At 41.3% G+C, this 24895-nt stretch overlaps 1 protein-coding gene across 2 annotated transcripts in view; it reads right to left on the reverse strand.

Annotated features, from left to right (window-relative positions):
- TLCD4 (TLC domain containing 4) overlaps window positions 1–24368 on the reverse strand; it is a 48009-nt gene extending 23641 nt beyond the window's left edge. For both annotated transcript variants that reach the window (XM_074961293.1, XM_074961292.1), the window contains exons 1-3: window positions 24098–24368; window positions 11721–11886; window positions 188–277 (exon numbers count right to left, since the gene is read on the reverse strand). In XM_074961293.1, coding sequence (XP_074817394.1) covers window positions 188–277; window positions 11721–11875 — 245 coding nt within the window. In that variant the 5' untranslated portion in view covers window positions 11876–11886; window positions 24098–24368. The remainder of the gene's footprint in view (window positions 1–187; window positions 278–11720; window positions 11887–24097) is intronic.
- Between the last annotated feature and the right edge of the window lie 527 nt (window positions 24369–24895).

A 24895-nucleotide genomic window follows, 5' to 3' on the forward strand; every position in this document is an offset into this window, starting at 1 on the left:
TTTGGATTTTACCAGAGATAGTCAGGACAGACCTAAAATGGCTCTCTACATTTTAAGAGAAACTGAGTGATAATTTGGCTAGTTAATACTCTAACATGATAGCAACATCGTGAGACAAAGATGTGGGGAAATGGGAACAAAGAAAAACGTCATTCTTAAAAAGTCAGTTTGATATAACTTGTCTTACCAGACATGGTCAGCATTAACAGCTTCATCATACAACAAGATATATACACAAAAAGCACCAACCACCAAGGCATGGAATGTGGATACGGTCCTGAAAAAAAGAAATATTACATTTGTGATTACCATTCTGAACGATACCACAATTTAGAATATACCACCTTAAGTGCAAGATGGTATATTTCCAAGGAAATTCTAAATGACATACAGAAGTTCTTGAATTATAAAAAGACATTTCATTTTTATATTATATCTATCAGCTCACGGAATGACCGGTTTTTAATACAGACAGCAAAAGTATACATGGGAAGCAGGAATTTTTTTTTTATAATGACAAAGTAGTTAATTTTATATTTTAACATACCTTGATAGCTGTCCTATTCATTGACACTTATCTGAAAAAGCAAACTCATGATTAAGCTCTTTAAATTCATTCTTCCAGCAGTGATCAACTTGTTAAATGGACCAAAAGACGTCTTGTACTTTATACTGAATTCAAACTGGTCCATATATGCTATCTTGGCAGATTTCTGTTTGTAAGCACTAAATTTAACAGCTGAAATGCTTCCCCCCCCCACCTTTTTTTTTTTTTTTTTTTTTTTTTTTTTTTTAAAAGGTAGGTGGAGAGGGCTGGAGATTAAACAGAAACTCTAGCACTGACAGCTTCAGAGAGGGACAGTCTTGTGCATATGACCCAGCTTCTAGGTCTCACAGAACAAAATTTAGTAGTGCAAGACTACAATACACAAATATGAGCATCATAGGTGTGCTGAGGGAATAGCAGCTATAGTATAAATGATCATGCTTATTTTGACACACAGCTTCATCTTCAGCAAGATTCCTAAACCCAACATATTCCCTCCCCTGCATTAAAGATGGCTTTGGAAGGGGGTCTGGCAGCATCTACGCTAGGTCAAATGCCTGAGAATTTCAAGTTGGAATATTCCATAGAAGACAGCATAATAAGGGGTGCATAGATCCAAAATTTGTGAAATGTGCAAACTAATCATTGTTCATCCAGTTGTGGATTTAAGACACTGCACAGTCAGACACAGGGAACACCATCTTCTCTCAAATTAGCACTCACCCCTACCTTTTTAAAATTTTAGTGCAAAAGGAAAAGCAAGGTGCAAAAATTGTGTTTACTGTAACAAATATTTCAAACATGAAATTTCAAAATTATGTCATACAATCAAGTCTAAGTGTCAGACATTAGACAATTAAGGCTATATAATGCAATGCACACATGTGCAAGGAGGCAAAGGGAACCCTATATTTGCCTTCTGCATTTAAAATACTAATAATTTGGAAAAAAATCAAATTTTCAATATATATATATATATATATAAACATTATCAGAGTCCCAAACACGTCTCTGCAGGATTTAAATGGAAAACTACTTGTTCCTCTCAAGCCTTTCCCAAAGTTAGTTTCTTACTCTCCCTAGTTACAAAAGCCATTCTTTCCAATCCCAATGGATTATACTGTAAATCTCCAATAAGAGAGGTCTGGATGGTTTCCACTCTAATTTGTGTTACTGTGCTGCTTTCAGCAATTGCTTTTAATGGAATGTTCTACCAAATGGATAGAATACAGTCTTTTAATTAATCTTCAGAACAATTAAATATAGCTGTATTGCACAAGTGTATTTACTGCAATAGGTTTTTTGGACAAGTGTACAGAGTTGCCCACTCTTGTGATTTTATTGAAAATCTAATGAAAAACTGACGCTTTAATAAAGGTCCACCTCCTGGAGACAAGCGATTACAGGAGAACCTCAGTTTTTATGTTAAAAAAGTTTCTAATCTTCATGTTTAGATAGAAAATGTAATCTGAGAATACCCTGAAAGCTCATAAACTAGAAGGCAGATATTAAAAAACCCAAAAGTTTTCTTTTTTTCTCCCTTTAAATACATTGTGATTTTTAAGCCAATCCCATGGGGTTTCTGCTCAGGATTTTTGAACATTTGGAGTGGTCAGTACTGAAAGTGGTAAATGTTAGATAATTTGTACAGATCTAAAGTACAGATCTTTACTTTAGAATCAGTTTCTTTTAAGAATGGCTGTTTTATCCAGAGTTTCAGAGTAGCATCCAAAGTTCACATTTTAGCACTTAACTTTTAAGATACACTACTGGTACAGAAACTGCAGGCTTCCTCCTTATCTATACACATCAGAGGTCCTCCACAGGGAAGGGGGGAGGAAAAGTACAACTCCTTACATTTACTTACAAATCTAGATCAAGTTTAATATATGCCTTGAAACCACTGTCAAATCCCACATTCTGAATCTATACACTTTAAAAATGTAAAGGAATACTTTGCATAGTATTATTTTACTATAGTATCAATATTAAAATTATTTTTTGCAACTGAATCACGACCACTACAACCAATAAGAATCAAATTATATGAATGAAGATTAAAATTTTAAACAGTAACTGTGATGCAGTACAAATTTTTGACTTCACACTTAAGAATTGCGGAAGCAGTTACTGTAATGAAGCATAATTCCAAATGATTGGAATAAACAATCCAAATGAAGGCCAAACATCTGATCTATTAAGTCCTTGGAATTCTAACGGCTTATCTACACCACATCAGTTAGCTCAAATTAGTACACTCAAGTGACTGCACCCATGCTAATCTAGCTTGAGTGAAAGCAACCGCACTAGGAAAAACTCAAACCATGTAGAGTAAATTGGATTAGCAGTACAGAGTGATGAGATAAGCAACTGATCGAGCATCAGCGGCACTAAAGCTTCAATCCATACTCCCCAATAGGCCAGCCACCTTGAGCTTAGAGTACCACTTAACTCAAGCTAAACAACTTTCAAAGAATAGCATTCATGGAAACGGCACTGGAGCAGGATAGTCGATAGTGTAAAGCAGTGTTGCAGATGCTTTACGATACTCTGGTCAACCACAAAACCAAGGAGTCTTGGTGACTTTTGGACCATAGAAACTAAATGAAGAATGGAAGGAAGAAAGAAAAAAGTATGCTGGCTCAGTCATTGCCCAGACAAACAAGTGCCAGAAACTGAGGCGGGGGTGAAAAGTGTGCAATTGGAATAAATACAAACTTAATATTCAAAACAGGAAATTATGTGCTTAACTTCAAGGAAAAATACATTTATTGGAACATACGAACAGTATATCAGGCTGGAGAACTTGATGCACAAGTTGAAAAGATATGAGTGGGAAAACATCAGTCTATGCCAAAAGAGATGAGAATGCAAAGGAGCAATTCTACCATGATAAACATAGGATATTGACATTGGGAAGAGAAGATGGTGGATACCAGGACAGAGCTGAATTGTGCTAAAGCCAAAGACAAGGCAGGGTCTTATGGCATTTAATCCAATATCTTCTCATATATCGAAGGTGAGATTTGGAATCAAACTTGGTACAGTTACAATAGTACAAATATGTGCCGACCTCAGTAGTGCCCAAGGAAGAAATTGATTATTTTTATAATGATCTGCTGAAAACAATACAAGATGTTTCAAGACAAGCTCTGTTATTGGTGATGGGAGACATTCATGCCAAAGTAAAAGCAGACTGGAATTCCTGGGCTGGAGCAGTAACCAGATTTGGGACAGATGAAGAAAACAAAAGGAGAAAGACTTCTAAGGCTATGTCTACACTACAGCTTATGTCAGAATAATTTAGGTCACTCAGGGGTGTGACTAAACCACCTCCTTAAGCAACATAAGTTAACTGACACAAGCACTGGTGTGGACAGTGCTATGTAGAGGGGAAAGCTTCTCCCGCTGGCATAGTTACTGCCTCTTTGCGGAGGTGGTTTTATTATGCAACTGAGGGAGGGGTCTCCTTTTTGCATATAAAACCTTCACCAGATGCACTGGAGCAGTGCTGCTGCAGTGCTGTAAGTGTAGATAAGCCCTATATCTCTGCGTAAGCAACAACCTGGTGATAACAAACATGCTATTTCAACAAAGCAAGCTGCAGAGGATGTGGACATGGACATCACTGACACTGGCAAACCAGGTGCCAGCTCTTGCCAAGTCTTTAGGCCTCAGCTGTGCACTGACAAAATTAATTGCTGGAAACTAGTCTGTTTCACCTGTGCTTTAGTATGTTTAAAATGGGTATTAAACTTGTAACAATATGTTTAGAGTTTATGAAACACTTGTAAATTGCTGCATGAATTAGTCTCACTTATAGTAGATTTATTACTAGGTAGAAGGTAATTATTAAGTTTTTGCTTTATAAAACTCTTTTAAAAAGTTTGCTCTGAAACTGAATCTGTTAGGAGGGATCATCTCCTGCTCATCAAGGCAACTATCAAAACTAAAGGGGCAATTGTGGGATACCACAATACAAAGACTTTGTTAATTGCCCCTTGACACCCATGAAGAGGCTAAAAGCAAAAGGGCTCCTCCCATCAACATGAATTCTGGAAGAAGAAGAAGAGCTGACAAGAAATTCTCTCCTCTCTTTTGCTGTTTGGACTATGACAGGGCGAGAGCTATGAAACAGAAACAGATCTCCATGGTCAACCTAAAAGGCCTTCCGAGTGGACAGATTACTACAACTCTGTCACCTTTTGGAACCATAGTCTGTAACTCATTTGTTTATAGACGTTTACTTGGAAGTGTTATGAGAAGGAGTAAACACATGAACTAGGGATCACCAAATAAAATTAAATAGGCAGCAGGTTTAAAACAAAAAGTATATCACAATGCATAGTTAACCTGTGGAACTCCTTGCCAAAGGATGTTGTCAAGGCCAAGATTAGACTAGGGTTCAAAAAGGAACTAGATAAATTCATGGAGGATGGTCCATGAATGGCTATTAGCCAGGATGAGTAGGGATGGTGTCCATAGCCTCTGTTTGCCAGAAGCTGGGAATGAGCAACAGGGGATGGATCACTTGATGTTTGCCTGTTCTGTTCATTCCCTCTGGGGCACCTGGCATTGGCCACTGTCAGAAGACAGGATACGGGGCTAGATGAACCTTTGGTCTGATCCAGTATGCCCGTTCTTTTGTTCTTAACCTTCTAATAACTCATTTCTTTTTTAGTTAATAAATGCTTAGTTTATTACAAGACTGGCTACAAGTGTTGTCTTTGATGAGATATAAAGAACAAATTGACTGGACTGCGAGAAACCTGAATATTTTGTGATCTTTGGTTTACAGCAACCAACTATCACTAAGGCCTTCTTGCCTGGGTGGCAAGATAGACTGGAAGGCCCAAGGAGACAGTGACTCTGTGTAAGGTGATTATAGTGCTTTAGGAGTTCACATGTGTTACTGGATTGGCGAAATCCAATTATAGATTTCTCCCAACTTGGGGCCTTTGCCCTGTTTCTTGAAAGTCTGCCCTGAGGTTGGCACTCATGGTTGTGAACCACTCCAGACAGTGTAACAATCATCTGATAGGTAATTAAAGAACATGATGGACTTTGTACTTGTGAATCACAGGTGGAAAACAATTGTTGTGCAGATCATTTGCAGTTGATCATAAGTTAGTGCTGGCATCAATTGGGATGAAAAAAGTGCCAAGAACTAAGATCTATGATGTGGACAAATTGAAAGAGACAGGTATGAGGAAAGGATACAGAAAAGCCATGCAGAAAATCATCATACATCTGGTGAAAGAATAAACAAACATTGAAGAGACATGGAACAGTAAAAAAAATGGGGATTACAGGAGTGGTTGAACAAATGTTGGGCTACAAGGCCAAAATGAAGAAAAAAAGTGGAAAATGGATTAAATGCTGCAAACGAGTGACAAGTGTAGGAAGCTGAAGGAGAATAAAAAGGAGGATAGAGAGTTTAAGAGCTCAGTACAATAGGCTGACTAGACATAAAACAGGAAGCAAAGACTGATAGGAACAACTGGATAAGCGAACAGTGTAAAGAGCCAGAAGACTACACAAAGAAATGCAACACAAGGGTTGTATTGCAAGATAAGAACTGTGTAAGACATGAACTGCAGAGGTCAGTGGTGAAAGACAAGTGTGGAGACATAATTGAGGGTTAACAAGCAAAGAACAAACGATGAAAAAAATATTTTGAAGAGACATACAATGTCTAGAACACAGAAGATGAAATGGTCTTGAACAAGCTTCCCAGCACAAATGAGGGAGAGCAGATGCTGGAATCCTTAGAAGTAAGGATCCCACTGGAAAGTTTCAAAGAAAAAAGGAGCCAGGGAAGCAACAACATAACCAAAAGCTGCCGCAAGCAAGGAACACTTGGTAAAGGCAATGCACAAGCTATTCAACAAGATTTACAAACAAGAACAAGGGCCGAGTGAAAGGGGGAAAGCGACAGTAGTACCAGTCTATTAAAAAAAAGTGAATGCAAGAACTACAGAGGACTCAGCTTATCAACTGTGCTGGTAAAAGCATTCACCAAGATATTGCAGAGATCAAAGAGGCGTGTGGAAATGGCACTTGCAGAGGAACAGGCCAGATTTAGACCAGGACAATATACAGTATATCCGTTATTTGTGATATGATAGATATAAGAGGTACATGTAACACGTTTGGTTGTGTGCTAACAACTGTATAGACTTCAGAACAGGCTTTTGACAGCACTTGGCAGAAACAGTTATGGCAACTTATGAGAATACACGGCATCTCAAAGAAAACTTCTACAGCAAGTTGATGAGTGCAGTAAGGGTAGACATGAAGCAGAGTGGATCAGGACAACCATAGGAGTGAGGCAAGGATACACACTATAATCAGTTTTGTTCACCTTGTTACTGGAAGCATTAATTAGTGCAGTACTGAGAGATGAAACAGGAGGAGTCATATTATGTTTTAAGATAATGCATAACCTTAGATTCTCATACAATATTACAGATAATTGACAAGGTAGATCAGGAAAACAGAAAAGTCAGACTGAAGAACACCATGGTGAAGAGAAAAATTATGGCAACTGAAGACAAGATCAAACGCAGAGGCAAAAAACCAGAACACATGGGGAAAAAATTGTGTACCTTGGAGGACCAGTATTGAAGAACAGGAATTGTGAAGAGGATATCAAAAGAAAAAAAATTCAGACTAGTAGTATCTGAAGGGAGTCTGCCACTCATTTAAATGACATCTTGGAATATCTAAATTCATCAGCCATTGATGGAGGAGAGGGCATTACCACTTCATCTGGTGAGTGCTGATTAAAAGATAAGAAACAAAAAGGCAGGAATAAATGGTCAGTTTTCAGAACGGAGAGAGGTAAATAGTGGTGTCCCCCAAGGGTCTGTACTGGGACCAGTCCTATTCAACATATTCATAAATTATCTGGAAAAAGGGGTAAACAGTGAGGTGGCAAAATTTGCCAGTGATACAAGACTGCTTTGGACTTAACTATCTTGAGTAGACTGAAGAGTTATAAAGATATCTCACAAAACTGGGTGACTAGGCAACAAAATGGCAGATGAAATTCAGTGTTGAAAAATGCGAAGTAATGCACATTGGAAAACAATCCCAAGTATACATATAAAATGATGGGGTCTAAATTAGCTGTAACCACTCAAGAAAGATCTTTGAGTCATTGTGGATAGTTCTCTGAAAACATCTGCTCAGTGTGCAGCAGCAGTCAAAAAAGTGAACAGAATGTTGGTAATAATTAAGAAAAGGATTGATAATAAAACAGAATATATCTATTGTCTCTATACAAATCCATGGTACGCCCACATCTTGAATACCACTTGCAGATGTGGTTGTGGTCACCCCTTCTCAAAAAAGATGTATTGGAATTGGAAAAGATTGAGAAAAGGACAACAAAAATTAGGGTTATAGGACAGCTTCCATATGAGGAGAGATTAATAAGACTGACTTTTCAGCTTGGAAAAGAAATGACTAAGGGGGGATATGATAGAGATCTATAAAATCATGACTGGTGTGGAGAAAGTAAATAAGGAAGTGTTATTTACTCTTCTCATTACACAAGAACTAGAGATCACCAAATGAAATTAATAGGCAGCAGGTTCAAAACAAACAAAAAGATATATTTCTTCACACAATGTACAGTCAACCTGTGGATCTCCTGGCCAGAGAATGTAGTGAAGGCCAAGACTATAACAGTGTTCAAAAAGGAACTAGATAAATTCATGGAGGATAGGTCCATCCATGGCTATTAGGCAGGATGGACTGGGGATGATGTCCCTAACCTCCATTTGCCAGAAGCTAGGAAAGGGGAACGGATCACTTGATGATTACCTCTTCTGTTCATTCCCTCTGAAGCACCTGACATTGGCCACTGTTGGAAGACAGGATACTGACCTTTGGTCTGACCCAGTATAGCCGTTCTTATGGTACTTTGAGGGGTGGTCTCCTTATCTGTCCTAGCTTGTGTTCCGTCTTTTCCTGCTAGGGAATGGTTTGAGGTTTTAAAGATTGTGTCTCCCTATCATCCCAGTGGGCTAGGCTCAGAGCCCCATAAAATTGCTGTTTGCAGGCAGCCCAGGGATCCCAATACGGCCATTGTGGGGCTCCATATGGGAGAGGAGGTGGCATCCAGGATTGTCCCCACCATTTGGAGTGACCTTCCCAGGCTTCCTCCTTGTCTCTATGACTAACATGGAATGGGTTCCTATGAAGGTGGGTGGGAGAGCCCTACACTGAAATAGGAGAGGCTGAATAGACTCATTGGAGGTCCCCTTCATCTTCCATTGAACTATGAGGAGGAAGAGCCCCAGCTGAAAACAGTGCAAGGAGTCAGGCAGTACTGGTGACAGCTGAATGTCTGGTGACCAAGCGGGTCTCGATGCAAAAAGGCATTTGGTGCCCATGATCAGCAGCAACTCCTGTTCCTCTGCTACAGACAACTCCTTCAAGTACTTAACTTTTTGAGGTACCAAATAAAGCATTGGTACCAATGCGATGATTGCTCTCTAAGTGGACAGTACCAAGGTTTGGATTGTTCTGACAAGGACACAGACAGAGGCAGATGCTTCAACTTACAGCATACCAAGGGACCTGTCATGGGGCAGTACAGGAGGTAGGGTTGTGTACAGTAGTACCAGCTGGAGGAATGTCTCTCCTTGCCATCTCTGACATGCCCAGATGGTACTAAGCTTGCTTGGAGCTGAGTTTGCTCTTAGAAGAGCTATGGAGTTTCCTGGCTCCACTGGTACTGCCAGGGTAGCCTGAATGGTACTGGGCAGAGAGGTTGATGATCCTGAGACCATTGACCCAGTGGGAGATCGAGATCTTTTAGGAAGAGACTCCCTGCAAGGTGAGTTGGAGTTCCTCTTCCTGGGGCTTCTGGAGGTCTCAGAAGCCTTCCCTTTTCTGGGGGAGTGATGAACTGAGGTTGACAGGACACTGGATGTGTCTGAAGACTGATGTACTGGAGGGGGAAGTCTCCTGACCTGCCTCTGAAGCAGAGAAAAGAGAACATGCCATCATAAGCCTCAGCTTGATCTTCCAGTTCTTCCTCACCCTGAATTTAAGGGCTAAACAGAAGTTATGCTCCAGTGGGGCATGCAAGTCTTCCAGGCAGTGAACACACTTGGAGTTGTCATTGCTAGCTGGGATGGCCTACTGACAAGTGAGGCACCATTTAAAAAGAGGTGGACATGCCCTCCCCAGGAAAGCATGGAAAGGAAAGGAGAAAAAAAATGTAAAAACTAAACTAAACAGCTATACTAAGCTAAGACAACAATAAAATTTTAATAAATGAGGCACACTCAAGGTGGACATGCTAGAGCTCCATCTCAGGCTAAGGTGGATGAAAAGGAACTAAGGGCGATTCACCTGTCCAGCTTGATGTAGCCTCAGTGCGGAGCATGAGGCCGTGTAGGGTGCATGGACAAGTCGAATGGAAATTTCCAATCGAAGGCATATGTGCATGTAAGCAGAGTCAGAATGAGCTCTACCCTGACATCTGGTGGTGAGCTGCAGAAAAGGACTTCAGGGGCTGATCTCCTTTGCCTGGGCACACCCACTCTGCCTAGCATGATGGGACTGCTTGCTCAAATGGTTGCTTTGGCTGCTGTGCGATCCTCAGTCTTCGTTATAGGGGCAGGAGTAATAAAGTGTTGTTATCCTGGTTATGTGAATCAAGGATAGTAGAACTGTACTTGGCATTTTATGATGGAGGGACTCGCCCTCAACTAAGTAGCACTCATTAGGCAAGGGACATGGGTTCCAAAGCCCAGTGAATTGAGAGAGGCTGGCGATAGGTATTTGTACCTGGTAGTGTGGGCCCCAAACACCACTTTGACCCCCTCCTCTCTCCACTGTGTAACAGAGCTAATTTTGACTCCATAAGGAGTCTTGTTACATGCTGCAGAGCTGAAATCACTGATACCTAGGTATAAACATTAGACCTACTTTGAACTAGTGGTTGAGTGCACCAGCACTGAGGCTCCCCTACTAACATAGCTCTCAGTGATTTCAGCTGTTAAGTGTGAGGGGAGGGGGCTGAAGACATATTGGTGAGCAGCCAGCAGGGCAGCTGGTAGTGAAGACTGCAGCAGAATCCCACGGAGAGGTGTGGCAATTGGTTGTCGACCCAAGGAGTGGAGCATGTAAGGTGCCCCCATACCTCCCCCTACTTCCACCCAGGCTGGGAGGTGAACTCTGCTGATGAGCTTCTGAACTCTGGGAGCTGCACTGACCAAGGACAGAAACTGTGGGTGGGGTGACTTTTGGGTCGCCGGACTTAAGACCCTGAGGGGAAAAGGACACTGCCAAACTTACTTGGGAGTGGGTCTTTTGCACATGGTTTGTGTTATGAATCCTGTTTGTGGTGTTTCCCCAACATAATGGACATTGTTTCCCTCCTTTATTAAAAGGCTTTTGCTACACTCAGACTCTGTGCTTGCGAGAGGGAAAGTATTGCCTCTTAGAGGCGCCGGGGGGGGGGGGGGGGGGGGGAGTGTGGTATGTAATTGTCCCAGGTCATTGGGTGGGGGCTTGAGCCTGTTTTGCATTGTGTTATTTAAAAGGAACCCCTAGATACTAAACTCGGCCCTTGTTGCTGCCAACGCTGACAGGCAGAAGGGTTACATGCACATGAAGCAGAGTACCCATAAGATGGACACTATTCAAAGAAAGAAAGATGACCTCTTACATACACATTCCTTCTTTGAACTCCTTAAAGCCAGATGTAATCCAGCATTTACAGTAAACGGGAGGAAATTTTGCTTAGATCTTCTCATATGTTTTGGGAGATGCGGGGGGGGAGAGAAAAAAAAAAAGACCTTCCAGTCTCTTCCCTTTTCTAAACTGCATTACAATGAAGAAACATTCTAGAAATTCATTAAATATTGCTTCTCACCTTAGCCTTTCATTGCTTTTTAAACTTTTCATTCAAACTTCATCCTGTATTCTTTTAAAAGGCGTTTATGATCTACAGGAGCATTTGTAATGTCATCTGTTCAAACAAACCCAGAATCCTGAATTCAGAATCTGTCAGGTGCTATAGAAATTTTTGGTTTAACATGTATTTTCATACTTTACATCCTCAGTTATATGCGGTTATATATTTGGGAGCTTAAAAACTGCTAAATTTCTGAATCAATTCATCATTTGTATTTAGTTTTAAACACTTTACCTTGAATTCCATTCAATCTTCCTTTTTTGGTTGAGATTATTAAAAGCAGGAGTTATTCTTGTTGATGCCCAAGAACTTAGAACATGGAACAGAAGCTGAAATATGGTAAAACTGGCAACAGCAATGCCAGTAATCAGTGTGTTGAAGGTAGCCATTATTCTTCAGCCTGTTAATTGGAATGGCAGAATTATTGTCTCAGTCCAGACATTGATTAAACTATTTTGTTTAAGTAGCTGCAAAAAGAATTTTCAGCCTCCAAGATAGTATTTTAAGTAGAAACAAAAATAAAATGTAGTGCTACACAAAACATAACCTTCAGATGTAAAACAGTGATATATTAAGCAGCCATTTGAGTTGCCCTATTAAAGAGTGAAAGGTGCAGACTGAACACAGAGGGGAAAGGGGAGGAGAGGTGGGGAAGAAGTGCAAACAATTTTTTGGACATTCTTAGATATTTTCTAGACAGACATTGCAGACAAAGGCTCCAGTTATGAAACTATTATTTCAGAACCATTCTCAGGGATTTAACCATTTGACTTCTATTGAAGTTACAGGGATTTGCAAAACTAAATTCCCATACACCACGGGTGGGGGGGAGAAGAAAACACACACACTCAACTAGATGTTCCATACTGAACTCCATTTACATTCCTGTATCCCAAAAATAATCCAACCCTTTCACAAGAGAAGCGAAACAAAAGACAGGATAACTCATAGTAATTAAAAGATTTAAATACTTTCAAAGGCAATATTCTTAAACTGTCTTAAGAGACCAGTGTATAGAAATAGCTTTTAAGTGTATTTTGAAGACCTTAAATCTAATTAAAACACAGCTGCTTAACCAAGACTTTGACTAATATTTCACAAATGGTAATAATGGTCTAACAGTCAGCATCTTTTTCTAGAATGTCCTAGGAGTCTTTTTTTTAAAATAGAAAGGGGGGAGAAAATGCCCACACCACCTTCCCTCTGTTCCCCTGGAGCTGGCAATAGCCAATTGGAATTATTTGCATACACTCCAGCTGCAGTCAGTGTGTTAAGTGTACATACACTAACTGGTGGAAGCAGTAGTTGGGCCTGTTTGCTAAATGTGTGAAATACTTTGAGGTGCGTGACAGAGCTGTGATCATGTATGAAGAGATCTGTATCTTGCTCCTTCATGTGAAGACTGGGAAGAGGTGCATACTTCAGCAGGCAGTATGAATAATTTCTATGCAGAATTATGTAGGTTATTGCAAGAGTTATTGTCAGCAGTGAGGTGGAATATGAAATGATTCTTATGATGGTTAAGTAGAGTGTAGGTTGAGATGTTATCCTGTGTAAGAGGTATAAAAGGCTGTGAAGTGATTCTTAAATTGTACTGTGTGGTATTCTTTCTGGGGAGTTGACCAAGTGTGTGAGCCTATGCCAAGATCTGGAACCTCCTGAATTTTATAGTGCCACAGGCCAGCATGAGGTATTGCTCAAAGAGAGTAGAGGGAAGGTGGCATAGACAACTTTTAAGCAAACCTTTAATAGTGTTAGATGGAATCCTGTGGGTGAGAGTGAATGTGTTGTAAAAAAAGAGGGGAAGAGAAACTGTGGGGTTCGCAGAATAAAGTTATTAACGGAGTATATTGGTACACTGCTAAAAGACAGCAGAGTTAAGGTTGCATGGGCACCTTAACTGTACATTTCATGTTTTTCAGAAATTTGAGTTTTGCTCAACTCAGCATTCTGCAAGGATGACATACCACCAAGTAATCTTCACTCTGCATTAACGTAGTTTATTGACAAAGAATTTTAGCTTTTTGAACAGGCAAAGATAAGTTGTTGGTAGGAATTAATAGTCATTTAGGCAGTTGTACATATCAAGCCAGCAAGGCCTAACCACCCCAGTCACAAAGGCCCCACCAGCCCTGCTTTGACACATCCACAACCATACCACTGATCCATTCACTGCATTTCCCCCTCCAACCTGGCCCCCTTCCCACTACTGCACCCTGGCCCTCACAAACAAGCAGGGATACTCCCCGATATCCAAACATTTCTATTGCTGTTACTTCCCACCTCTAACCTCTACCCCCAATAACATGACTCACATGGAGTCCTGGAGGGAAGGATACCTGTTATAGTGGACTGGTATTCCTGGTCATGTTTCAGAATGATTGGAAGGTGAAGTGCTGGCTCTGCCACACAAGAGATAAAATTGTCCGTATTTTGGAACAAAAACCTTATGTCTGAGAAATAGATCCTCTGATCCCTGTCCAACGGATGTACCCTATCTCCAAGAAACAGTGAGGCAACAGAGCTTGTAATGTTTCTATGGCAAACAGTACACATTTTCCAGTCATCCATGAACCCTCCAATTTCCCAATTAATGTTCTTCCAACACTTACTACTAGCTTTCACATTGCCCCTGTAGTCATTAGTCAGATGCTCAGACAGAGAAAAAACTTTCACAGCTCTCAGACACCAATCTCTGATGTGGTCCAAATCTTCTTTCATACTTTGTCCGACGTGTACACCAGGAATATGATCCAGATCATTTACATCCAAGTAAACCACCACAGCGTCCAACAGATCACCACCTCTTCATCACCAGTTAGATACTATAGAGTGGGCAAGACTTGATGCCAACACAAGCCACCTCTCTCCACCCAAATCAGCAATCCCCTGTTATGGTGTACTCCTTGCTCTCATTCAAACTTCTGCAACATCATGATCCAGGAATCACCCAGAATCTATGCAGTAGGAAGCCTGCAGCACACACATTTATTCCCCCTCAGAAGTCCAGGTGCATGTGCTTCAGTTCCAAACTTCCATGCTATGTGTCTTGGAGGAAAAACAAAAAACCCCCACACACAGATCTGCCCCAAGATCAGAAAGTAGCCACTTGCTGCCCTTGACCCTGCCCCTCCCCGGGGCTAGTAAAATACAGGTTTTCCCAAACAACCAGTTCAAGGCTTGCCTACCACCCATCCTCATTTTCTGCCCTCCTCCACAGCCACAACTCCTCTCCCTGTCCCCATTCTTTTGTCCATCATACACAGATGTTTGTCTCTGGCTTTTCCCCACCTAACATAACAAAAATTTTGGTTAGACTATTCTGCTGTCTTCACGGTCAACCTCCCCACAAAATAAAAACACATCATATCATAATAGACAACTTGCAGCAAGCCGCATGAGTTGTTAAGCCTATATTGCTCAGCTATACAAAGGCCTGAACTAGAAACATCAGTGGCAGGTTGTTCACCAGGGGGAAATTGCATTGGCACATTCCCTTGTACTTCCAAGGCAAGCATGAAATGGCTCTGTAGAAACCCTCTCTTTTTTTCTTTACTGGAGCATTTGCATCCTTCCAGACTGCACATCTGTGCAAGTGAAAAAATTCTTTAAAAACCATTCACAGGTGGATCCCCCAGAGACTTAGTGAGTGCCATGCACTGCCCTGGGTTTAAAAAAACCACACACACTAACCAACTGAGACCATTTTGACCTAGATCACAGCAATAGTTTGATCTCATCCAGTCATTAGTGCCTTTCAGTTTAACAGTACAACACAAGGCAGAAGGAGGAAAACTTTTGGGGGGGGGGGGGAAATGCCTTTAACTCAGGAACCCAAATGACCCCATACTTGGATCACTAATGATACTCTGCACCCCGAGGCACACCAAATTTTAAAGCAATCGCTTGGATTTTAGAGCGCTTACAGGAGTCAAGCTTTAAAGCACATAAAATGGTGAGAAGAGAAGCACTCTAGCTTTTTTTCCTGTATTTGTGCATGTGCACTATAAAAAAAAAGTACATTCTTAAATATTGTTCTCAATTTGGGTAACCCAAAGATTTAGTGGGTGTCATGTGCTACCTTGGTAAAATTCAACAGACATTTTGACCCCCAGATCTCTAGCTCTGCACAAAAATACTCACCTAGAAACTTTTTTGAAAAATGGCAATTTTGGCTGTTTATATCTCCACAACCCCTACATCAAGTGACCCCATATTTGGATCACTATTCTTACTCTGCATCCTCCTAAGGCACACCAAATTTCAAAGGAATCCAACTGAGCATGTTGATTTTGGAAGACTTCAAAAAGTCAAACTTTATACAGAAATCATGACAACACCACTACATCTACACTTCAAACTGGGGTGTGATTCCCATCTTGAGGACACATCTGTCCTAACTCCAATCGAGCTAGTGCGCTAAAAATAGAGTGTAGCCATAGCTGTGCAAGCAACAGGAGGGGTTACTCACCCAACATATCTATCCAAGACAGTAGGCACATATTAAGGGCAACTAGCCCATTGTGGTGCAGAGGCTACAGACCTATCAAAGGTATGTCTCAGAGGGGGGAGTCTGATTCCCAGCTTGAAGTGTAGATGTACTCCATGATGTACAAAACAAGTAAAAATGTGAAGGAAATTGGTTCAGTAATTCTGAAGCTATGAGCAGTTGATTTTAAAGTGGAGTGCCCCAGTGATAGAGACTTCCCAATGTTCTAATGTAGTGATCCCCAAACTTTTTCCATTGAGCCCCCCCCCGCCCCTTACCCATAATGGAACCTGTCTGAGCCTCCCCCTTGGGAGCTGTAGTCAGGAGCAAAGCTGTGAGCCAAGGCCAGAGCTGCAGCTGGATCTGTGGCTGGGAGCAGGGCCGTGGCTGGGAGCCCGTGCTGCGGCTGGGGGTGGGGGCAGGACCAGGACCAGAGCGGTGCTCCCTCCCCACCCCCTGGACATTTCTCCAAGCTGCCTAAGGGGATGCACCCCACAGTTAGAACAGTGGTGCCCAAATGCCTGTTCGCTCTCAAATGAGACACAAATAATCCTATTTGTTTATTTCTAATTCAAATATGTTGACTATCATTTCAAAATATTATGAACCAATTTTCCTCAAACTTAGTTTAGCCTTTATTAGAATAACCTTATCTCAGAGATGGTTTTTCCTATGTGGTACCCTCTATTGTAACAGTTACTGTACTTGCAGTGTAAGGGAGCATATTTGCATGCAGACAGCACCCCAAAGTATGTAACTTCTCCCAAATGGAAATGGCTCATGAAGTAATTTGTGAGTAAGTCAGGTTGTGTGTTTTTGGAGAAAAAAATGCATGCATGCAACAGCAACACTAGTTGCCTGTTTACTCTTTTCCAGTGCTAAAGAGACCCTTTGTTTTGTTTAAATGAACTTGCACTTGCTGTCATTTCTCTGGGGATTGCGCCACGCCAAAAGGTTGTATAACTAGTACATTAAAAATTGCTCTTAGATAGCACCACTGCTCAAACATTTACAGATATTAATGAATTAAGCCTCAGTACCCGGCAAGATTAGTGCCATTATCCCCATTTTGCAAATGAAGAAATAGAGGCTCAGAAAAGTTAAGTGCCTGGAATGCACTTGGATCCTGTGGCATAAATGTGGGTCTAGTCGTTGAGATGCCTGGGGCCAGATCTTCAGTTGGTGTACCTGGGCACAGAGCCTTCAAAGTAAAAGGAGCTATAACAGTTTTCACCAGCTGAAAATGTGGCCTTATGTTCTAATCCTGCTTCTGCGGTTGACTTGGTGAGGGGTCTGGGGGGGGGGGGGGTCACATGACAATCATTTAATCTGTCTCAATTACTCCACCTGGAAAATGGGTGATAACATTTACAGGACTAGAAAAATTCACCTGACATCTTAGCATGACCCCCCCCACCCCATATACCCTGTCCCACCATGCTCCTCCAGAGTGATACACCCAAAGTCATATCCTCTACAATATATATAGAAATTAAACAGTTGTGTACTGTATTTAATTGTAACACTGCCAATCAACTTTCCATTCACACATTTTAAAATATGTAATTTGCTACTAGGGCTGGTAGAGTAGCAGAAAATATATTTTTCTATTATTCAGTGCATTTTCACTGGTGTTCAAGTAATATAGTCACCATCTACATTGTTGGTCAAATACAAAAAACCACATTTTTGGAATAAGTTATTTTATGAATACTAATGACAATGTACTTTTCAAATATTAATGAACAGGCACTTACTACTACTTCCTTGCTTTTGCTGTACCTTCACTGTCTTGTATCCTTCATTCTTTCCTTTAAAATTTCTCATCTCTCCTACATTTTGTCACTGCTTTCCTGTTCCACTTCTCCATGCAGAAATCTCTAATTCACATCCATCGCCAGCCTTCAACACACAACCTTGCATGCATACCCACCCTAACATATATAGGGTTTGTACAGACACTTAATAGAGCAAGGGTTCTCAAACTGGGGGTTGTGACCCCACATGGGGTCACTAACTGCACCTTCCACTCCCAAACTCTGCTTTGCCTCCAGCATTTATAATAAATTTCAGTATAAAAAAAAGTGTTTAATTTATAAAGGGAGGGGTCACACTCAGAGGCTTCCTGTGTAAAAGGGGTCACCAGTACAAAAGTTTGAGAACCACCGTAATAAAGGACTAAACCTACTAGCCAAAGTCATATATGAGATGCTTGTCTACAATGTCTAGGGGACAAAACCAAACTGAGGTGCAAAACAGGAGGGTGCCTAAGTTTCATTGCCTTCTACCTGATGAATGTGAACCTTTTCAGCACCTTTTGCTGCTGCAAGTCAGAAGTTGGCTCTCTCGCTCTCTCTCACCACCCCCCGAAGCTCCCCATGTGCTGTGAAAGTTGGTGGAGAATCACTGCCCTTCTATACTCCAGAATCCTAGATGCTGCAAAGGGGGTGGGAGTGTGACTCAATCCACTATTCATCCTCTCCCCAGCCTCCATTTTGGGTCCTCCCCCGTAGTGAATAGTTTCAAGTGGTTACCTAAGCTACTGCTCAGAGCTTTCCTCAAGAAGCCAGAGAGTAAAAATTGATCTCATTGTCAGTTTCACTGTTACCCATGGGGTTCTGAAAAGGAGAAATAAAACTCTAAAGATTCTGGTCGAGAGTTTTCAGCTCAGCATAATGGCTGTAGGATTTGATTTTATTTTAAATTAAAGCTTAGATTCTCCAAAAGTTAGACACTCAAGAAAATTTCCTACTCATCCCAGGGGAGTGAATTTTTCAAGCACTAGATATTTGCTTACTTCATAGAGTGGTTATGAGGCCTAATTAAGTATTTGCAAGCTGCTATATACCTACAATGTATTATTAAGGTCAGTCTCTCCCAGCCCTATGGTAATTTCCCCAAAGAGCATTGTGGCTTCTGGGAAAACATCATTATCTACTCTTTTACAAGATCCTAAAACTTCCTAGAACAGAGGTTCCCAAACTTTTTTTAAAATGTGCCTGTTTGGAGATTTATGTCCCATGTGTGCCCTCGGTCCAGGTGACAAGGCTCCACAGTCTGAAAGTCTCTGTTCTAGAGTGATCAGAAGGGTTGATCAAAACTTTTAATTAATGTAAAGCACTTCATAACATTGGCAAGTCTTTGAATCTATTGAAAAATGTATATTTTGTGGCAATTTTTTAACACACACTTTAAATTCTATTGAACAGGAAAAAAAATCAGTAGTGTTTATGGTACATTCAACACCCCCCATCTAAGTCTTAGATAAAGCAGAAACCAAAACAGCAAGTCATACTGTGCACTTTTTAAAAAAATTGGTTGAGCACTACAGAACCGTTTTTTTCTTAGTCTCTGACAACATCAACAAGCTAAGTCTGAACAAAATCCAGGTAGCCACATGCTCAAATTTTCCTATTGAAACAAAATATTCAAAGTTTGTTGTTTTTTTTTTTAAAACAATCAGGAAAAGCTGAGTGGATTTGCTGACAACTACCTCCCTCTCCAAAAAAGGTCTATACCATCGGGCGAAGGACGAAGTATGGACAATTTCATACTGAAGTATTTGTTTGATGAACTTGTGAGCTTAAGGACATGCAAGTTTGTCTGTGCAGAACATCAAGGTTCCAGAGCTCAGTTTTGAAGAATTAATACCCAAGAGAAAAAGTGAAACAATTTAACTCCTAACATACATGAAGTAAAGAAGCTGAATTACCTGCGGAAGCCAGTTTTCCAGAGAAAAGCAGCAAACACACTGTACATTTACAATAGCTTCTTCACTCTTTCAACTAGTACATTACAACAAATAGTTCTGCAGGGCCCATTCCTATTGATCTCATGTATGTAATAATATACTCCCAACTATTTATGCTGTGTTTTGTACAAATATTGATGTTACACTTATTAATGGAGAAAATCCATTTTTGCTTACTTACTTTCTGTAGCACCAGACATGCATATAAAATCAAGCAAATCCCTGGTGCTATCTACTTATATGTAATATCTTGAAACAAACATTCATTGCAAGATAGGATATCTAAGATGTCTACAAAATAAACCCTCTTTCAAAACAGTCTCTAGAAGGAATTCTACCCCTGCCTCCAATTCCCCCCCCCCCCCCCATTCTGTAGCATGATTCTCACAGGTATTAGCCATCCAGAGCTCCTGCTGCTTTTAATAGAAATCATAGGTAAACACCACCACTGGAAAAAAATCAGGCCACATACAGTTGCTAAAACATGCACCTACATGAAAATTTTGTTTCCCTATGGCTACAGTCTGGTCTGTTAGAAAGCCACAAAGCATTTAACTGTGCAAAGTTTTCCTCAGACTTTTTTTTTTTTTTTTAAATGGGCAAGAAATTCCTGTCTCGGTACAACCATTATTATAGAAAGGGGCAAGCAAGTAAGTTTTATTCTTGGTCTGGTAAACATTCATGACAATTTTGCCAGACTGAGTTCAAGAGCTAGTTTTACACAGGTTCTCCCAAAAGACTTTTGTACATACTGAAATTAAAATCTAGGAGCTAACTTGGAATTCCACTTGAGCAAGCGGAAAACAGTGTTGGATTTTAACTCAAATAAAATAAAGGAGTTGAGTGTGTACGTAATTTCATAGACAGAGCAGTTCAACCATAAAAATATTCATATGAGCAAAAATTTAATCTTTTAAGTGAGGGGGTTAAGTTAGCCCTAATTGTGTGTCTTGTTTAATTTAGTAACTTTTACTAAATGTGGCTTTTTAAACACAGAGGATTATATTGACAAAGAGGACATAGGTGCTTAAATCCAACAAGTGCAATAGGCATCCACCACTTAGCTGCCATCTAATCCTGTAGGCACCTAAATTTTCCCCACTAGTGAAGTCCACTCAGTGCCTAAATTTCTGCCTGTGCTCATGTGCAAAGCTGCCTAAGTCCTGGTGACACCAAGCTACTCAGCACCTAACTCACTCCTAAGCCCTGGCACGATTTACAAACTAGGTGTTCCCCTACCTATCTGGTAGGCATGCTCAGAACACAATTGACCTGCACAAAAGATAGGAGATCTACACCTCCTTATCTAATAGCTCCATGATGATGCTGTTAGTGATTCTGAACAGTATGTCATACTACACTAATTATCTGATGTAATGCTTCCACTTAAGAAGCAATCAGTTGCATACATACAAAATGGGAAATGAGAGCCTAGGAAGGAATATTGCAAAAAGGGATCTGGGGGGTCATAGTGGATCACAAGATGAGACAACAGTGTAACTCTGTTGCAAAAAAACAAAACATTCTGGAATGTATTCATAGGAGTGTTGTAAGATATGAGAAGTAATTCTTTCACTCTACTCCATGCTGATTAGGCCTCAGCTGGAATATTGTGTCCACTTCTGGGTGCCACATTTTAGGAAAGATGTGGACAAATTGGAGAAAGTCCAGAGAAGAGCAACAAAAATAATTAAAGGCAGGGCTTTGGAGCTGTGCTCTGGCTCCGCTCCAGCTCCAGGCAAAAACCTGCAGCTCCACTGCTCCGGAGCTGCTCCACGCTCCAGCTCTGGGCTCCGCTCCAAAGCCCTGATTAAAGATCTAGAAAACATGACCTATAAGGGAAGACTGAAAAAATTGGGTTTGGTTAGTCTGGAGAAGAGAAGACTGAGAGGGGACCTGGTAACAGTACATAAAAGGTTGTTAAAAGGAGGAAGGAGAAAAATTGTTCTCTTTAACCTGTGAGGGTAGAACAAGAAGCAATGGGCTTAAATTGCAGCAAGGGTAGTTCAGGTTGGACATCAGGAACAAACTTCCTAATAGTCAGAGTAGTTAAGCACTGGAATAAATTGCCTAGGGAGATAAAAATCTCCCATGATGGAGATTCCACAAAGAGCAGGTTAGACAAACGCCTGTCAGGGATGGTCTAGAGAATACTTAGTCCTGCCATGAGTACAGGGGACTGGACTAGATCAGTGGTTCTCAACCAGGGATCTGTGTACCCCAGGGGTACAGAGAGGTCTTCCAGGGGGGTACATCAACTCATCTAGGTATTTGCCTAGTTTTACAACAGGTTACATAGAAAGCACTAGCAAAGTTAGTACAAACTAAAATTTCATAGAGACAATGACTTGTTTATACTTCTCTATACACAATACACTGAAATGTAAATATAATATTTATATTCCTATTAATATGATAAAAATGAGAATGTACACAATTTTCTGTAATAGTGTCCTGTGACACCTTTGTCTTTTTGGTCTGATTTTGTAAGCAAGTAGTTTTTAAGTGAGGGGAAGCTTTGGGGTATGCAAGACAAATCAGACTCCTGAAAGAGGTACAGTAATCTGAAAAGGTTGAGAGCCATTCGACTAGATGACCTCTCAAGGTCCCTTTCAGTCCTATGATTCTATGAACATTTTATTTTATAAACTGTCTTGCTTCAATCATCATAATAGCTGGACAAGTGACAACAGACTGGATAAAATTTTTCCAAACTTTTTTCCCCTAGTGAAAAATGCATATTTGGCTCAACTGAAACATTTTTCAAATTCATGTTGAATTCACCAAATTGTTTTGAATAAAAACACTGAAAAAGCTAAATGCTTTGCATCAACATTTTTGAAACAAAATGTTTCACTTTTCTAATTTGAAATTGCTTTTCCTTTCAAAAGTTTGGTTCAATTAAAAAAAACCCCTAAACTAAACATTTCATTTTGAGTCAAATGAAAGATTTGTAGGACCCTAAACAAAGTCTGACATTTTCAGTTCCACAGCTGAATTAGAAAAAAAAGCAAAAAACAAAACAAAAGTAGTTATTTGCATAGCTCTAAATGATAAATACAGATTGCCCACAGCACAAGCAGCCTCCTTCCTGTTATAACTCAGTCATTCATTCCTAATGACAACTTGTATTCAAACAAAACAACTAAAATGCTTAAAAAGCAATGTGTTTTGTACCCTGCTCTGAAACTGCAGAGATTAGTCATATTCCCCTACCAAAAACAAACTGCAAGGTGAATTACGTTTTGCAAATTATATCACTTATCAAAAAAGCTTTTTTCTTCAGAGGTTTCAGATACATCAAGAGTCTTTAGTAGGAAAGAGAGAGCTATTTTAAAAAAAATTCCCACTTTTCCTCTCTAACTTAAAAAACAAACAAAAAAAACCATATGGGTACTGTTAGTTCAGGAAGATAAGTTTCTAAAAATCAGAAAGATTAATAAAACATTTCCTGAAATTTCAGTTTCAGAGTATTAGGTGGGTGAAGGAGAAGGGAGAAGAAAATAAATCAATTAAACCTAATTTTGTAATTTGTTGAGATGCGAACATTTGCAATGTTCAACAATCAAACATTGCGATACTAGCTAGCAGAGGAAAGCCAGACAGTAAACAAACTGGAAATAAAATGTAATTACTAGTATTATTTCTTTGTCCAAGAGGACAGATATTCAGACACACCAAAAGTTAACATTACATTAGTATTTACAAAGTTCAGTTTAAACAACAAACAATCTAAGTAAGGAAATAAGGACATCGGATTTTAAAACGGTATTTTGAATCTGAAAGTGTCCCTTTAAAAGCATTAGTTTCTTCAGTGCAGCATTTTAGAGAGGCTGGACCAGTTTCACAGCATTATAGCGGTAGCATATTGTAGAGACAGGACTTGATGCAATTTGACAGCAAGCCCGCGGTTCTAGTGGGCAAAACCTGGAGCTGCAGTACCAGCTGTCTTCCCCAACTCCAGCTTTCATTTCCCCTCTCCCTGCTAGGACTACACAACCTCCCCTCCCCCGCGCCACCATTCCCACTGACCCGCTCCCTCCCGGGGCTGCACAGCCGCCCCCCTTTCCCCATTAACCCTCGCCCTGCTGGGGCAGAACCCCCCGCCCCCTGTCCCGTTCACCCCAGACCCTCCGATACACTGCCCCGAGCCCTTGCTCCCGGCAGGCAGGGGGAGAGGATTAATGGGAACCTGCCCGCCGCCTGCCCCTCACACGGAGTGGGGCGCCCGGCCGCTCCCGGTTCCACCGCCCCCGAGTGCCGTGCCCCGCCCCCACCCGAGGCGGGCCGGACGTTTCCCTGTGGCCAGCAGCCGGCGCTCCCTCCGGAAGGCTGCGGGCACTGCCCCACCCGAGCCCCGCGCACCCCTACCTGGGGTGGGAGGGCAGGCGGGGGCTAGTGTGGCCGTAGCACCTCCCCCATCCCTGCCGGGAGAGCCCTTCGCTGCTTGCCACACGCAGGATGCTCCGGGGGCAGCGGGTGGCGACAGCTCCGAGGGCTCCTCCGACAAGCCAGTCACTGCGGGATCGGGTTACGGCAGCCTCGGCCTTAAAGGGGCCGAGCCTCCGCCACCTGCGAGGGATGCTGCTGCCTGTAAGTGCCAGGGCTGGGTGCGCTGAGGTGGAGCTAGCGGCCTCCGCACGCACACGGTGCCCGGTGGGGATGGGATCTGGGGGAGGTAGGCGGATCGAGCGCCCCGTCTCCACCCCGTGGAGATGGGATTCAGGATTTGGGGGGGGGGGCAAGTCGGGGTGACTGCCTCCTCGCCCACCCGCAGAGCCCCCTGATGCTAGGATGTGGGGGGCCTTCCTAGTTGGCTCCCAGCCTCCACCGTTCTGAGATTTCGAGACCCTAGGCACGAAGTAACGAATGTCTGATGTTTGGTTTTAAGGGCTGCTACGATACGAGATATTAACAGGGGGTGTGGAGTGACTAGGACAGCACAAGAATTAACGTTTGAGATTTTAACTACAAAGCAGTCAGACACAGCTGAAGTTATAGGTTCCACAGCAAACAATTTAGTATCTTCGGTGCAGGACAAAGTGTGTGTATGTATAAACACACACACGGGATATTCTAAAGAAACTCAGCCTTGATTTTCTGAAGTCTCAATTGTACCATTGCATTAAAATAAATGCAAAACTATCTAAAGAGACAACGATCAAAATA

The sequence above is a fragment of the Natator depressus genome, chromosome 8 (genome assembly GCF_965152275.1).
Source record: "Natator depressus isolate rNatDep1 chromosome 8, rNatDep2.hap1, whole genome shotgun sequence".
Lineage (NCBI taxonomy): Eukaryota > Metazoa > Chordata > Testudines > Cheloniidae > Natator > Natator depressus.